This window comes from Verruconis gallopava, assembly GCF_000836295.1.
Source record: "Verruconis gallopava strain CBS 43764 unplaced genomic scaffold supercont1.16, whole genome shotgun sequence".
In the NCBI taxonomy this organism is placed as follows: domain Eukaryota; kingdom Fungi; phylum Ascomycota; class Dothideomycetes; order Venturiales; family Sympoventuriaceae; genus Verruconis; species Verruconis gallopava.
Genome location: NW_015622152.1, coordinates 346,065 through 358,922, shown reverse-complemented (window position 1 = coordinate 358,922; position 12,858 = coordinate 346,065). Strand labels below are relative to the sequence as shown.

Sequence of the window (12,858 nt, the reverse complement as noted above, 5' to 3'; positions counted from 1 at the left end):
TGACGAACTTTCGGAGACGGTTGGGCATATATCGCCATGTTGTGGACTGCGTTGTCTCGTCCTTGGGGCGGAGTGACTTGCCTTCAGGTATTCGAACGTGTCCTTCGCGGCACCAATCACCGCGGGAGCCGGCGATGCTGACGGAGTCTGTTCCGACTGCACCTGCTGTATGTGGGGAAATCGAGGCAACCGGAAATTTCTAGCACTCTCTCGAGAAGCGGCGATCCGTGGTTGCGCGGGACAAGGCTGCGCCTCCCGTCTTTCCTCCAGCGGTGTGTTGCATTAGGACATGCTTCTGAAAAGGCAGCCGCCCCACCAGAACAACTGCCATGCCCGCAAAGCCACCCAGCTCGACGACGCCTACCCAGCTTGGAAACTGACCCTGAGAAGGAAGGGAGTCGCAGTCGACGCTTCGACAGAGCCTCGGTCTTTCTTTCCCGGAGGCGGTCGCCTGGCCATGCTCGAGTGTCCAGCATGGATCGCGGAACGGGTCTCGCATCACCGCCTCCAAGCGCGGTCCCAGCTGAGAGCGGCCAGGCGGCGCTGGGTCATAGCCGGCAGGACTCTCCCACCGCATGCATTCAGTGCCGGCATCGAGGTGTGCAGTGCGATGGCACTCGTCCGGCCTGTCATCCATGTTCCGGGTCTGGCGGAGAGTGCGTCTATGAGCCTGGATCCGAACAGTCACGCTCAGCCGCGTACAATGCAAAGCTGACCGAGCTGCTGGCCGAAAATGCTTCTCTAGGCGCAATCCTGAACAAGGTGACATCAATTCCCCAAGAAGACGCCAAAGAACTGCTACGCCAGTGGCGTGCCGGCGCTGGCAACGCTCAGCACGCGGAGTCGTCCCATACGACCATCGACGAGGCTGTTGACAAAACGATACCGCGCGAATCACAAGTACTGTGGCTTCGCCGCCCTGGCTGTCCACCGTTCTTGTTTCCTGCTGAATCGACGTTTCGTATCGCGGCTCAGGACTTCCTTAGTTCCACATCGACTTTGCTTCACTTGGTGAACCCTAACGATGTGGAAAGTTACCTTGCTGAGTTCGCAAGCGGCATTGAGGATACTCCCAAGCACCTTCTGGCTGAGATGGCTGCGCTTTTTGCTGCCGCTGCACCGTTCTGTGCTGGTCTTGTTGTCAAAGACGTTCGAGATGCAGTAGCCGGAACTGCCGTGAACTTGCTCCATGACGTATTCGAGAGCAACCCAATCAGTGCCCTCAAATCTACCTGCCTTCTCGCAATCGCCTTCATTATCAAGAAGGCACTTATTGCGATGAATTACATTGGTCCGTAGTAGTCACTATCCTCGACAAGCCCTGATCTTGACGATGGTTTACAGACTTTGGATTACGAATTGGCGAGGCGAACCAACTGCACACTAGGCTGAAGCCACTGGGTATGGACAGCGTGGTTTGGATTCGTAGTAAGAAGATTTTTCGAACCTTGGTTTTCTGTAAAAGGTAAGTCAAATTTCGTGTCTTCCCGCTGTCCATTTCGGCTGACATGCTTGTGAAGCTGGCTAAGCACTACGCTCGGCTTTTTAATTGACACGCCCTTTTCGAGGAGTGAAAGCCTAGGTACTAGCGTCCTCGAGGCTCAGGAAGGCGATATTGAAGACATGGCCCAGATGCAGATTACCAAAATGTCTATTGTCAAAGCAAAGATCTTTGCATCATTCAGGCAACCACACATATCTCCAACCCTCATTTACGAGTATCGAGCTGCTGTGAGCCAGTGGAAGGAAGAACTGCCGTATTCTATGCAGCTCGACAACCTCCTCCAGATAGAGGATCTACGTTATCGTCGCATACTATACTCCACGCATTTAGTATACTTATGTTCGATAACTTTGCTCTACCGATGCGTGCTCGTTGAGCATGTTGAACGAAGCTCCCTTAGCGCACGTCCAGATGACAACCTTTTTCAAGCCTCAATGACTATTGCCCAGGAGGGGTGTTTTTGTGCCATTCAGAAAATAAGAATAGTCAACCTGCAACTAGAAGAAGGCACAATGCTTCCGAAATGCTGGCTTTGCATGTAAGTTGCAAGCTGGTTGTTTCTGTTTGTGGGTTCAGAGACTTACAGCCTCAGGTTCTCCACATACGTATCATGCGCCCTTCTCCTCCACGAGGCGTTCCTAAAGCTCTTGTGCACTCCGTACAGAGCAGATGTCTCACGTGAAATGGAAGCCGTTCAAATGGGATTAAAAATCTTGAAGTTCTGTAAGACCCACAACGACATTGGAGCCCACTTTTATCGCACTATTGCGACTTATACCGCTATATTACAAGGAGAGCTTAATGGAGTTAAGCAGCTAATTACCCAAGCAAACATCACGGAGGTTGGTCCCCAGACGCAGCAGTTCTTTCCATTCCAAATAACGCCACCAGGCGGAACAATTATCCATCGAGCGTCTCGAGATATGATCCGGATTCTGAGTTATCCTCTCGGAAGCACGTCCGAAGTCCAGCCTCACTCTGCTCGTGTGCCTGACGTGCTTGGAACCGCTGAGGAAGCCGTTCTCGGTCTGCATCTAGACTGGATGTGTGGTGGCCACCGGAAGGAGACAAAATCCTAGCTTATTCGCACTGATCAGTGCCTAGAGGCGTCTAATTTGAATCCGAACTTGATCGTTGATTCAATCCCACCTTTTGGCTGGTCATGAAGTGCACAGACGATCGCTTGCTCGGCATTGAGTCTTCAGAATGGGATCTTGAGCTGTGAATAAGTTTAAATCATATGGTATGCCTAAAGACAAGTATACCCAACGAAAAAATGCCACGGCTTGTGACAGCAGTGCATGACATTAATCCTTTTTAGTTAAGGCTAATACTGTCACGATCAACTGAAATTACATCTCATGTATTTCTCCGTTCGTAAGAGTAATGTCTATTGTTTAGATAGAAGCACCTTGCCCCGGGTTTACTCACGTTAATCATATCGTACAAATGATAGCAGCCTCGTCTGCAAAGTCATGAAATTGTGTTGGATTGCCGTCTCGCGCAACCGTTGATTGTTAACCGATCATCGATCTTAGGCCTCAAATACACCACCCCATCCTCCTCTCAAGTCTGCGATGTCAACCCGCCATCCTTTCCAGTTGATCAGGCCACGCTTGACCTCCTTAACACGTTCCAGTCTTTTCTTTGCCTCGTCTGCCTGCGCTGCGGCAAAGGCAGCTTCATCGAATTCAAAGGCATCGTCGCTGAGGAGGCCCAGGCTTTGGCCTCTATTCCGCCGCTTCTCCGTGTTGGTGTCACCCCTAAATGCGGCGATGCCCGAGTTGATCACGTCGCTGAAGGTTGAATGCTGCGTCTGTTTGCGCACGCCCACGGGCGAGCCGGTCGGGTTGAGGTCGATATCATCAAACGTTCCATGGCTGGAATAAGGGTCGCTGTCCATGCCAGGCTGGAGGGCTATGCGCTTCTCGCGCCAGACACCCCTTCGAAGCTCGAACACCTCCTCCTCTAGCTCGCGAACGCGAGACGCGAGCCTTTGGCGTTCCTCGTCTTCAATCTCGTCTAGACCGTCGGCGTCGCCCTCGGTCTCGAGCTTCTTGCGTCGGACCGCCTCGTCCATCAAGCGAGCATTTTCGTTGCTCAGTGCCGTGATGCGCGAGCGAAGCTCCTTCGCCTCACGCTCCGACTTGCTCAGATCCGCGAGCTTCGCCTGGTGTCTTGCATCAGATTCGCGATGCAGAGTCGTCAGTGTCTCGACCTTCTTTTCCTGCGTGGCCGCACGCTTCATCGCTTCCTCGGCCGCACGTCTCGCCGTTCCTAGCTCAGCCTCAAGCTGCGCAACACGCGTCTCTGCCGAACTGCGTGCGCTGCCGTCTGCCGCGGCCCGCTCGCTAGCTTTGTCCAGGTTCGCCTTCAGGTCTGCGAGCTCCTGCGCTGACGATTCGGCCTCGTGCCGCGCCTTCTGCAGGTCCAGCTCGAGGCTGGAAATGCGACTGGTCTGCTCGTCCGCGAACTTCTGCGCAGCCGCAAGCTTGGATTGTAAGGAGGATATCTCAAGCTCGAGCGAGGAGATGGTTTCGCTCTTGGAGGCAAGCTGGGAGGCGAGGTCGGAGGCGCTGCTGGACGTTAGGGAGACAGATGAGGAGGCGCGGCGTTTTGCGGCAGCAAGCTGTGCGTTCTGTCGTTGGAGGGAAGCGATTTCCGCTCTCTGTTTTTTTGGGGGTAATTGCATGTCAGCCGAGCCGTCTCAGCACGCTATCAAGGGCATGCTATCAAGGGGAGGGGAACAAAAAGGAGCTGCGATCTTCGATGCCGGATTGACCACATACCAGCTTTTCCAGCTCAGCGGCGTGCGTGTCCGCCTTTTTCGTCTCATCCTTCAGCCAGTCGCTCTCACCATGGGCCTCTCGCAGCTCTTGAAGCTCGTCCTCGACCTTCTTCTTGTCCGCGATCAGCCTCTTGTTCTCTTTCTCCAGCTCGTCCACCCTGGCCGCCAGGTCAACATCGCCCGTCGGCGACTTGGGACTCTCCTTCCTGAAGCTCTCACTCCTCAATTTGGACTGAATCGACATGGACGGCTGGCGACCATGTGGCTGCTTGGGCGACGCAGGCTTCTCCTCCACGGCAGGCTCGTCCTCGGCAGCGTCGACGTCATCTTTTACGTCTTCGGTTTCTTTGCTGGGGAATGACTCTGCTTCTTTGTCGTCCTTCTTCTTGGCGGCGCTTGCGCCGCCCTTCTTTGCTTTCTGCTTCTTCAATTGCTCGTACTGCGTTCGCCGTCAGCTTGGAATGCTCCTGATGCGGGTTGATGCCAAAAGTCATCGGCGACCTTTTTCTTTGCGGCGGCGAGCTTCTCCGCCTTGTCTTCTGCCTCTCCCATAATCGGCGACCGTACGGGAGTCCGTTACTGTTTACGTGGAGTTTCGGCGGGATCGAAATGTTGGCCGTATGGAGGCAGACAAGGGTCAACTGGCATCTTGAGACGCGAGTTACGGCCAAGCCACCTTAAAGTCACGGGACCTGGCGTACGAAACGTGGGGAGAGCGAGCGGCCGACTGTTTCGTCATTCAGGACAGCGCACGCTGGTTTTCGTCCTGCAACCTTTGGTGCTATTCAACCTGATTTGGCTTCTCAGCTTCCCTTTCCCTTAGCGGCTACATGTGAGGCAACTTGATCATCAGTGCTGATTATTTTTCCTATCCTTCCATCACCAGTGGTGCCATCCCGCCGTCGCGGTGCGCACACGCTCCAGGCGATTTTCGTGACTCTGCCTCTGTGCACCCGCGTCTTGCACGGTCTAGCCGAAGTCGCGCGCGTCCCATTGTCCGCGCTATTGCACACTCCCCGTCAACACTCCACCACTCTCTTTTGCCCTGCGCGGTGAGCTTCCGTCACGTCTTGACCGTCCTTTGCTCTCCTTTTACAGCTTGAGAAGGAAAACACAAAGCTACTATTCTTTGCCTGCTTGCGGTTGGAGTCCTCTCGGAAAGTCATGATACAATGAGCAGCCCACCCTCGTCCGGCGCCTTGGAAGAAGAGGCATCAAAGTCGAAGACAAGCTCCCCAGACAGGACAATTGCCTTCCTTGTGCACTCCCCAGACAGCGTTGCCAATAATCTGCCTCCAGATTGTGACAACAAGCCGCTGGCAAGACAGAGGAGAAGGCGGACGAGGTAAGCAGCTGACCTGTCGCGTTTCCACCCGACGTCCCCTCTTTATCTTACAACGCGATCTTTCATATCGCATTTTTACGCTCGAAGCCTGGATGCGTACTTACGAACCCATAGTCCGGATGACCAGCGTGTGCTAGAGGAGGCGTTCTTGCGCAACCCCAGACCAAGTAAAGAAGAAAGGCAGGAGATTATCAGCAAAGTCGCGTTAGGCGACAAGGAAGTCCAAGTACGCGTTTGACACGCTGTAGAGTCGGACCTCACTAACGCAGTTCTCAAGATATGGTTCCAGAACCGGCGTCAGAGCTCAAGACGCAAAGCAAAGCCGCTCAACACGAGCGACATCGATTCTCAGATGTCGGGCAAGTCATCGAGTCCTGCCCCCTCTTCGCCAATCCGGGAACACGTCGATGTAGATAAAACACGCGAAGAACAGCCAGGAGCACAGGGTGCATCGCCGGGATGTGATTTAACGCAGACGGTCGGTGTCGAAGCGAGCGTAGAACACGGAGAGACATCAATCCAGAACGAAATAACTCGTTCTGACAAGACCAAAGTTGACATCGCGACAGAGGACAAGAAAGGCTGTGTGCAGCACGACACCCAAAGCACGGCCGTGGCAGCAAGTATCACTTCGTCGCAAGACTTGCCGGCGTCCACGCTCCCCACTGATGTCGGTAGCTCCCAAACGCTGCCGTCATCCTCCCAGGACGCTTTATTCTCTTCCCTTACGCGACCAACGTATCTCGCGAACAGAAGAAGCGCGTCATTCGCTCGACAACATACGGATGAAGTGCCTGTTGCCTCGTCCGTTTCTACGCAAGATCAACGCGTCCCTGGGCTCAGAAAGAGCGGCTCATATCTTCGACTGTCAACGACAGAGGACGGACAGGCAAGAGTTATCGATCGCTCCATTCCATCCCCTCCACGAGCGCAGCCTGTAGCAACGAGCCCAACCAATGACCGACCTCCTCTTGGCGGCTTGCGGCGGAGCTACAGTGCTGCCGGCTTGAGCGACCATTTCACGCAGTCGGGATCTGAATTTTCCTCTCGGGCGAAAGTCCCTCGTGTCTCGCAACTTGGGCGTTCTCGTGATTCCCGAGCATGGGAATTCTGGTGTGACAGCGAGGCGCGAAACTCTCTCGTCAACAAAGCTGAGCAAGAGAACAGCGGCAGCGCTGCAGATGCCATCGGACTGATCAGGCAGAACAGTAGAACTGCTCTGCGACCGAACAGTAGGAAGACAAACTCCGCAATGGTCGGCCGAACCAGTGTTGCGGCATTGAACAGCGGCAAGCCAACCAAAGTCAGACTGCAGCGAGCGAACACTAGTTATGGTCGGCTGCAGCAACCAGAGTCCAAGGACAGCAAGAAGGGCACAGAAGAACAGCTCAGTCCGTCTGGGGATTCGGACAAGGAGAATTGGGATCCCGAAGACAATCAAGCCAACGCAGCATCTCGCCGTCGCCCACCTGCCATTAGTGCATCGAACCCGCGGCGAGGGCGCACTATCCTCGGCGAGAACACGCAATTGCCAAGCTATGCAACGAGCTTCGGTGGCTTCATGGACGCCGAGAAGAGAAGGACCGCTCCGCCTGCGGCCGTCGATGCAGAAGTTGAGGCCTTCATGGGTGCAGGTGGTGGGAACGAGGATCTAGACTGTGTTCAGAGTCTCTTGAGCTTAAGCAAGGGTAACTGGAGGTGATCAGGGTCATTTGGCAGGGACGAATACAGGGAACAAAGGAGGAACTTGGGAAGAGCGCACATGGCAAGCAGGAGAAAGGAGAGGGGACGGAAGGAGGGTGGGCGATTGTCGCCGAATGCCTTGTCCTGCGTGTGCGACGAATCCAGGGAGCCATTTAGCATCAACAGGCGCGAGCATACCTACCTGGATTCCATTGTCTGTGTCAACATCACGCTAAACGAATTTTTTATGCTGGAGGCGAGCGAAGCTGGAGGCATGGCTTGATTCTACCATGTACGACACCGAGAATGACATGCGAGTTGCTTTATCTTGTGGCGCATTTGGACTCTCTGATTCGTGCAACGGGTGACGCGGGAGTTTTTGCGGGCTCGCACAAGAGAGACTTGTGATTGGCACACGGCGGACGCAAAACATCAGCGCCGCCTTGCGGGCGCACACGAGCGGATTTCCTCAATCCGCCCAAAACGTGTCCATGGCTGTCCCCAACAGATACACGATCGTCTGACCAGATTTTGGCGGATCGAGGCTTGTTCGGGAACCGGCTCCGACCACTGCCGAGCAGCGCACCGAGTCGCCCCAGGATTCTTCGCCGCGGGGTCAACCTCAGTCGGGCCGGCCTTTATCTAGAGCGGCGTTAGCTGCCCTGCCTTTGCCCTTCATGTACGTTTCTGATATCACATTCGCTCCGCGCTCTCGTCCTCCTCTCTCCACTCTCCCTCCTCTCTCTCCATCCAGACTCCGTTTCTACCTGCTTGAGCGTTTCCCAAACAAACACCGTCGCATCGTGATGCCTCGTCATCAACCGTCACTGGAAGCACAACTCTAACCCTGCGTCACCAGATCTGCTCCCTTTGTTGGCCTCGCTGATTCCCCGTTCCTCTCCACGGCTTCCCTTTCACCACCATGATCGTACACATACACCAACACGTTTTGTTCTACTTTACCGTCCTCTAACAGTAGACTTGCCCTTTCTGATCATTCAAACACGTTCTCCTCCCAGGCGAGTGCTCCTTTAAGATCACCTGACCTTTCCTCCTCGTCTTCTTCACACTGTTTGTTTGTTACTGTTTCTTGACGAGCTTTGCGGAAAACGAGAAAGATGCCTGCCATACTGGTACATGTCCCGCCAGCTCCTTTACTAAACGGCCAGCCGCGCATAGAACAGATGTCCCGAATGCAGCAGGATTTGGTGGCTGCTCACATGACCAAGAGCGATCGATTCGATAGGCCCGAAGCTCCAAAGATGCTCAGGAGAATAGCGGCCAAGGCGCGGAAGCCGCGTGTCGCGATCGTCGGCGCTGGCTTCGCGGGGCTGAAAGCCGCGGATATCTTGCTGCGACACGGCGTCAACGTTACCATTTTTGAAGCGCGGGATCGCCTAGGCGGCAGAGTATGTGCTTTACGCCACGATGGCACCTCGAAACCCCTTGTTGCTGACCTTGTGTAGCTGTTCCAGTCCAAAGTCGGCACGCACACTGTAGACATGGGCCCGAATTGGATCCATGGAACGCAGAACAATCCCATCTTAGACTTGGTACATTCTACCGAGACAGCAACGCATGACTGGGGCGAACGACAGGTTGCCTTTGGTCCGGACGGAACCGAGATTCCAGAGGAACTAGCTGGAGAGAACGCAGAGATGCTGTGGAGTCTCATCGGTGAGGCATTCAAATACTCAAACGCATGCAGTGCCCAAATCAACGAGAAGACCAGCCTGATGGATTACATCCGAGATCATGTCGATGAAAAGCTAGTGTCACAAATGATGTTGAGCAATGCCGACGCTGTTAGTTTCCATATCCCCTCGAAACAATATGTTAGTACGCCGCTGACATGTTTGAAAGGAAGAGATGAAGCACCGCAAAGGTCTCGTGCTAAAGCTAGCCGAGATGTGGGGAGGTTTCATCGGTGCCACGACGAGCACGCAGTCCTTGAGGTTTCTTTGGCTAGAAGAGTGCCTCGAGGGTGAAAACCTGTTCTGTGCAGGCACATACGAGAAAGTACTCGAGCACGTGTCCACACCAGCACTCAAGGCTGGTGTGGTCAAGCTTAAACATGTGGTCAACAAGCTTATCTCAACTGACGAGGCCAAGGTGACGGTTGGGCTCGAGGGCAGAGGAACCGAAACTTTTGACGAGGTAATTGTGACGTGCCCGCTTGGTTGGCTGAAGAGAAACAAAAGTGTGTTTGAGCCAGAGCTACCGAAGAGAATGAGTGAAGCTATAGACGAGCTCGGATACGGAAATCTGGACAAAGTATACATCACTTTCTCGAAACCCTGGTGGGACAGTCCTGCAACTCAAACAAGCGAACTTACAGCCGCTCGGATACAGGAAGCTAAGAGCGAGGCCCCTAATCTGACGGCAACGACTGCACCACTGCGCCAAATGACGCCGATTGAACGTAGTAACGAGGAGCATTACGTTGGATTTACTACATTTATTGCGCCGGAGTACGCAAAGGACACCAATCCGAAAGGGTGGATACAAGATTGCATCAATCTTGCCGCGCTACCCGCGGGCTGTGAACACCCAACGTTGCTGTTTTACATCTCCGGACCAACAGCGGATCATATCGCTAAAATCCTGCGAGACCACTCAAGTGGTGGTAAATCCAAAGTTGATGCGGAACTGTGGCGCTTCTTTGAGCCGTATGTATCCCGTCTACCGAATTACCAGCCAGGAGATAAAGAATGCCAACCAGTGGACGTTTTGGCAACTGGCTGGACCAACGACAAATTCGCAGGGTACGGCTCGTACACAAACTTCCCCGTGGGAAGCACACGGTGCGATGAGAGTGTTGAGTGTTTGAGAGAGGGAGCAGGCTTGGTCGAGAGAGGTGTATGGCTTGCCGGTGAGCATACTGCGCCCTTCGTTGCGCTGGGCACAGTCACTGGTGCGTACTGGGCTGGAGAAGCAGTAGCGAAGAGAATTCTGGATGCTTGGGGTGTTCAAGCATGACGTGAGATTGTTTCTTCACGCGCATCCCGGATGACTAATTCATAGAGGAAGATGGGGACCAATTTGGAGGCATGCTGTGGTTCGGAAGTTGACGAGCCAAATAGAGTGACAGTTCTTGTGGAATAAGAATAGATTTAGAACCGGGCGTTCTCATCTCTCACTCACACCGCAAGCTTTTGGCAAGCGATTCCCGTTTTATTTGAAAGCTCATCAAGCTTACTAACCAACTACTACCGATTACGATTCACGCACGTTATTTGAGTCCTCTACACGAACTGCTAGAGATTTCCTCTGCCATAAGGCTCTATGCAAAACTCTTCACCGCCTTCTCGCTGATGTCCCAAAGTTTTTGTTCAGCAATCTCATCGTATGCCCATGGCGCATATCCTGGCGAGCCTAGTGGCCATTCAGCTCGGGTTTTGTATGGGCTAGGCGCGCTTTCTCCACAATCCTCGCAGTATCGTCCGGGCTTACCATGCCAGACTTTCGCCGTTGCACACCAGACCGTCGTTGCGGCGCCCTGTTCGACGCTCTTCCAAGTCTCCCAGTGCTTGTCTTTGTGGCTACTTGGGGCCGTGGCAGTTTGGCCGAGATGTCTCCACAGTTCAGTGGTGATGCCTCCCGGGTGAAGGCTAAAGGCGTGGACCGGATTCCGCGCGTCCGAGCCGTACCTGCGTTCGATGCCGTTGGCGTGCAGAATGTTCGCGTGCTTCGAGCGACCGTATGCGACCATGGGCTGGTACGGTGTTTTGTCAAAGCACAGGTCTTCGAACACGCCTGCTGCGCTGAGGCCTCCCTCCTGATGCCAGTGACCCATGCTTGCGACGTTGACGACGCGAGAGGGGAAGCTCGTCGTCGAGGAGGCGATGAGCGTGGGCAGCAAGAGCTCCGTGAGGAGAAAGTGCGAGAAGTGATTCGTCCCTAGATGCGTCTCGAAGCCGTCGGCCGTTTTTCCGTGCGGTGCCGCCATCACGCCTGCGTTGTTGACGAGCACGTTCAGACCGGAAGCCTGGGCCAGAAACGTCTCGGCTCCACGCCTCACGGAGGCGAGGCTGTCCAGCTCCATCTCGATGATGCCGACGTCCCTCGTCGAGGGGCTCGAGGCAAGGATGTCGCCTCGGACCTTTTCTGCTTTCGCCGTGTTCCTCGTCGTGATGAACACCTTGGCCCCCGTGTGGTGGAGCGCCCTGGCCGTCTCCACGCCGATTCCAGATGATCCGCCTGTGATCAAGACCGTCTTGTCTTGCCACCGCATGACGACGTCTTCGTCCGCGATGATCTGCAGCGCTGTTGGTCTGGCATCTCCTGGGCCTTGCGGGTTTGCGTGAACATCAAGGTAGGGCTGAATGAGTCCCGCGTCTTCCATCTTTATGGTCACCTTTGATGGTACTTTCGACGGTATTCGATCCGAACTAGTGTGGTCTGTGACCTCGTCTCTTTTTCTCTTGTGGTCTCTTCAGTCACAGAGTTTCGAACGCTTGGACTTTGTAAATAGGTACATGCGAAGCAGAGCTACGGCGAGCCCTTGCTTGGGTTGTTGATCGTGTATTTATCCTGAAGCCGATATCAAGAGTCGGTCATTGAACTCATACACATCTCCGCTAAACTCCACCGCACAATCTGACATTCTCGCACAAGCGGCAGCCGAACACGTCATGAGGGCAAGTACGACGTCAGGGTAAATGAAGTCAAAGCGCACGTAGCTTACAGATCGAGATGTCCAGCGAGGTTGTTTGAGGCGTTTTGGGAGAAAGGTTGGTAGGTGGGGGCGGAAGGGGCTGGGGAAGGAGTATCGGATTTGGAATCACAGCTTCTTAAGTCCGAGCCTACCAGACCCGTCGCAATCAGGGTCGGGGCACAAAGGAGAGTATCATTTTGGGCCTCAGATGCATATATGAGGGAGCGATTTCTAGACGGGAATTGCAAGAGGAAACGGACGAAACTTCTCTCTTCGCGCAAGCTTGGAGGGTTGTTGATTACTGATCCATAAATCTATCAGATCACTCAACGTTTTCAAGCGGCAGCGGCAGCAAATTGTGATTTCCATCATGCTCCGTCTTCCAATCCGATAATTGTAGGGTTGCAGTATTCGTACGTTCTCTCTTTTCAGAATGAAGAATTTCATTTTTTTTTTAAAAAAAAAAGGGGAAAAAGAAATAGAAAAAAACGGGAGAACAAAGCCTATTTTGAAAGTGTATCGGAGTCATGTGCTGTACTCGACTTTTAATGGTAGTAGAATTGCGCAAAGGGAAAAAGGAAGGGAGAAAAAGGCAATGAAAATTGCTGGACTGAATTGGACTCTGTTTATTAGGATTACAAATTTCAGTTATAATGAGCGTGAGGACATTGCATATCGAAACCTGGGTCACCTAATACAATTTGTTCACCTGGATTGGGAGAATCTTTGATATTCTCTTGGTGCATGTATTCACCCAGCGTATTACTTCTCGGCAGTTTCTGATTTCGCATCACGTTTGTAAGAACTGATCATAGTTAGGAGAGTGTCTTATCCTTTGATCTTTTTGCTTTCTTAAATTTTTTCTTTTTTTTTTTTTTTTT

General features: G+C 53.5%; 5 protein-coding genes across 6 annotated transcripts; 3 read left to right on the top strand and 2 right to left on the bottom strand.

The window, feature by feature from the left end:
- The first annotated feature begins 199 nt into the window (after positions 1 to 199).
- Positions 200 to 2,737, top strand: PV09_05313 (uncharacterized protein). The gene is made up of 4 exons (XM_016358803.1): positions 200 to 1,291; positions 1,345 to 1,465; positions 1,521 to 2,042; positions 2,097 to 2,737. Exons 1-4 carry the CDS (start codon positions 475 to 477, stop codon positions 2,581 to 2,583), a joined length of 1,947 nt encoding a protein of 648 aa, XP_016213422.1. The 5' UTR covers positions 200 to 474; the 3' UTR covers positions 2,584 to 2,737.
- A 16-nt stretch (positions 2,738 to 2,753) lies between these two features.
- On the bottom strand, positions 2,754 to 4,927 carry PV09_05312. Of its 2 annotated transcripts, XM_016358801.1 has the most exons (3): positions 4,794 to 4,927; positions 4,294 to 4,731; positions 2,754 to 4,172 (listed from the first exon to the last, which is right to left on the bottom strand). In XM_016358801.1, the coding sequence occupies exons 1-3, from the start codon at positions 4,842 to 4,844 to the stop codon at positions 3,039 to 3,041; spliced, it is 1,623 nt and encodes a 540-aa protein (XP_016213420.1). In that variant the 5' UTR covers positions 4,845 to 4,927; the 3' UTR covers positions 2,754 to 3,038. The 2 variants fall into 2 exon arrangements, with proteins under 2 accessions (XP_016213420.1, XP_016213421.1); XM_016358802.1 differs by having other exon boundaries at positions 4,294 to 4,927.
- A 537-nt stretch (positions 4,928 to 5,464) lies between these two features.
- Positions 5,465 to 7,339, top strand: PV09_05311 (uncharacterized protein; the record flags this gene model as incomplete). Its single annotated transcript, XM_016358800.1, has 3 exons — positions 5,465 to 5,637; positions 5,752 to 5,863; positions 5,915 to 7,339. 3 exons carry the CDS (start codon positions 5,465 to 5,467, stop codon positions 7,337 to 7,339), a joined length of 1,710 nt encoding a protein of 569 aa, XP_016213419.1.
- Positions 7,340 to 8,438: 1,099 nt separating this feature from the next.
- PV09_05310 (uncharacterized protein) lies at positions 8,439 to 10,299 on the top strand (the record flags this gene model as incomplete). Its single annotated transcript, XM_016358799.1, has 3 exons — positions 8,439 to 8,729; positions 8,787 to 9,125; positions 9,184 to 10,299. 3 exons carry the CDS (start codon positions 8,439 to 8,441, stop codon positions 10,297 to 10,299), a joined length of 1,746 nt encoding a protein of 581 aa, XP_016213418.1.
- Positions 10,300 to 10,426: 127 nt separating this feature from the next.
- Positions 10,427 to 12,069, bottom strand: PV09_05309 (uncharacterized protein). The gene is made up of 2 exons (XM_016358798.1): positions 12,008 to 12,069; positions 10,427 to 11,853 (listed from the first exon to the last, which is right to left on the bottom strand). Exon 2 carries the CDS (start codon positions 11,663 to 11,665, stop codon positions 10,604 to 10,606), a length of 1,062 nt encoding a protein of 353 aa, XP_016213417.1. The 5' UTR covers positions 11,666 to 11,853; positions 12,008 to 12,069; the 3' UTR covers positions 10,427 to 10,603.
- Between the last annotated feature and the right edge of the window lie 789 nt (positions 12,070 to 12,858).

Bases quoted from the DNA above. Each gene is read 5' to 3' on its own strand.
- PV09_05309 (XM_016358798.1), bottom strand. From the start codon at position 11,665: ATGGAAGACGCGGGACTCATTCAGCCCTACCTTGATGTTCACGCAAAC.
- PV09_05313 (XM_016358803.1), top strand. From the start codon at position 475: ATGGATCGCGGAACGGGTCTCGCATCACCGCCTCCAAGCGCGGTCCCA. The intron at 1,292-1,344 runs GTCCGTAGTAGT...GATGGTTTACAG, and splicing joins TATTGCGATGAATTACATTG to ACTTTGGATTACGAATTGGC. The intron at 1,466-1,520 runs GTAAGTCAAATT...ATGCTTGTGAAG, and splicing joins ACCTTGGTTTTCTGTAAAAG to CTGGCTAAGCACTACGCTCG.
- PV09_05312 (XM_016358801.1), bottom strand. From the start codon at position 4,844: ATGGGAGAGGCAGAAGACAAGGCGGAGAAGCTCGCCGCCGCAAAGAAA. The intron at 4,732-4,793 runs GTCGCCGATGAC...CGGCGAACGCAG, and splicing joins TCGCCGCCGCAAAGAAAAAG to TACGAGCAATTGAAGAAGCA. The intron at 4,173-4,293 runs GTATGTGGTCAA...CCAAAAAAACAG, and splicing joins CCGCTGAGCTGGAAAAGCTG to AGAGCGGAAATCGCTTCCCT.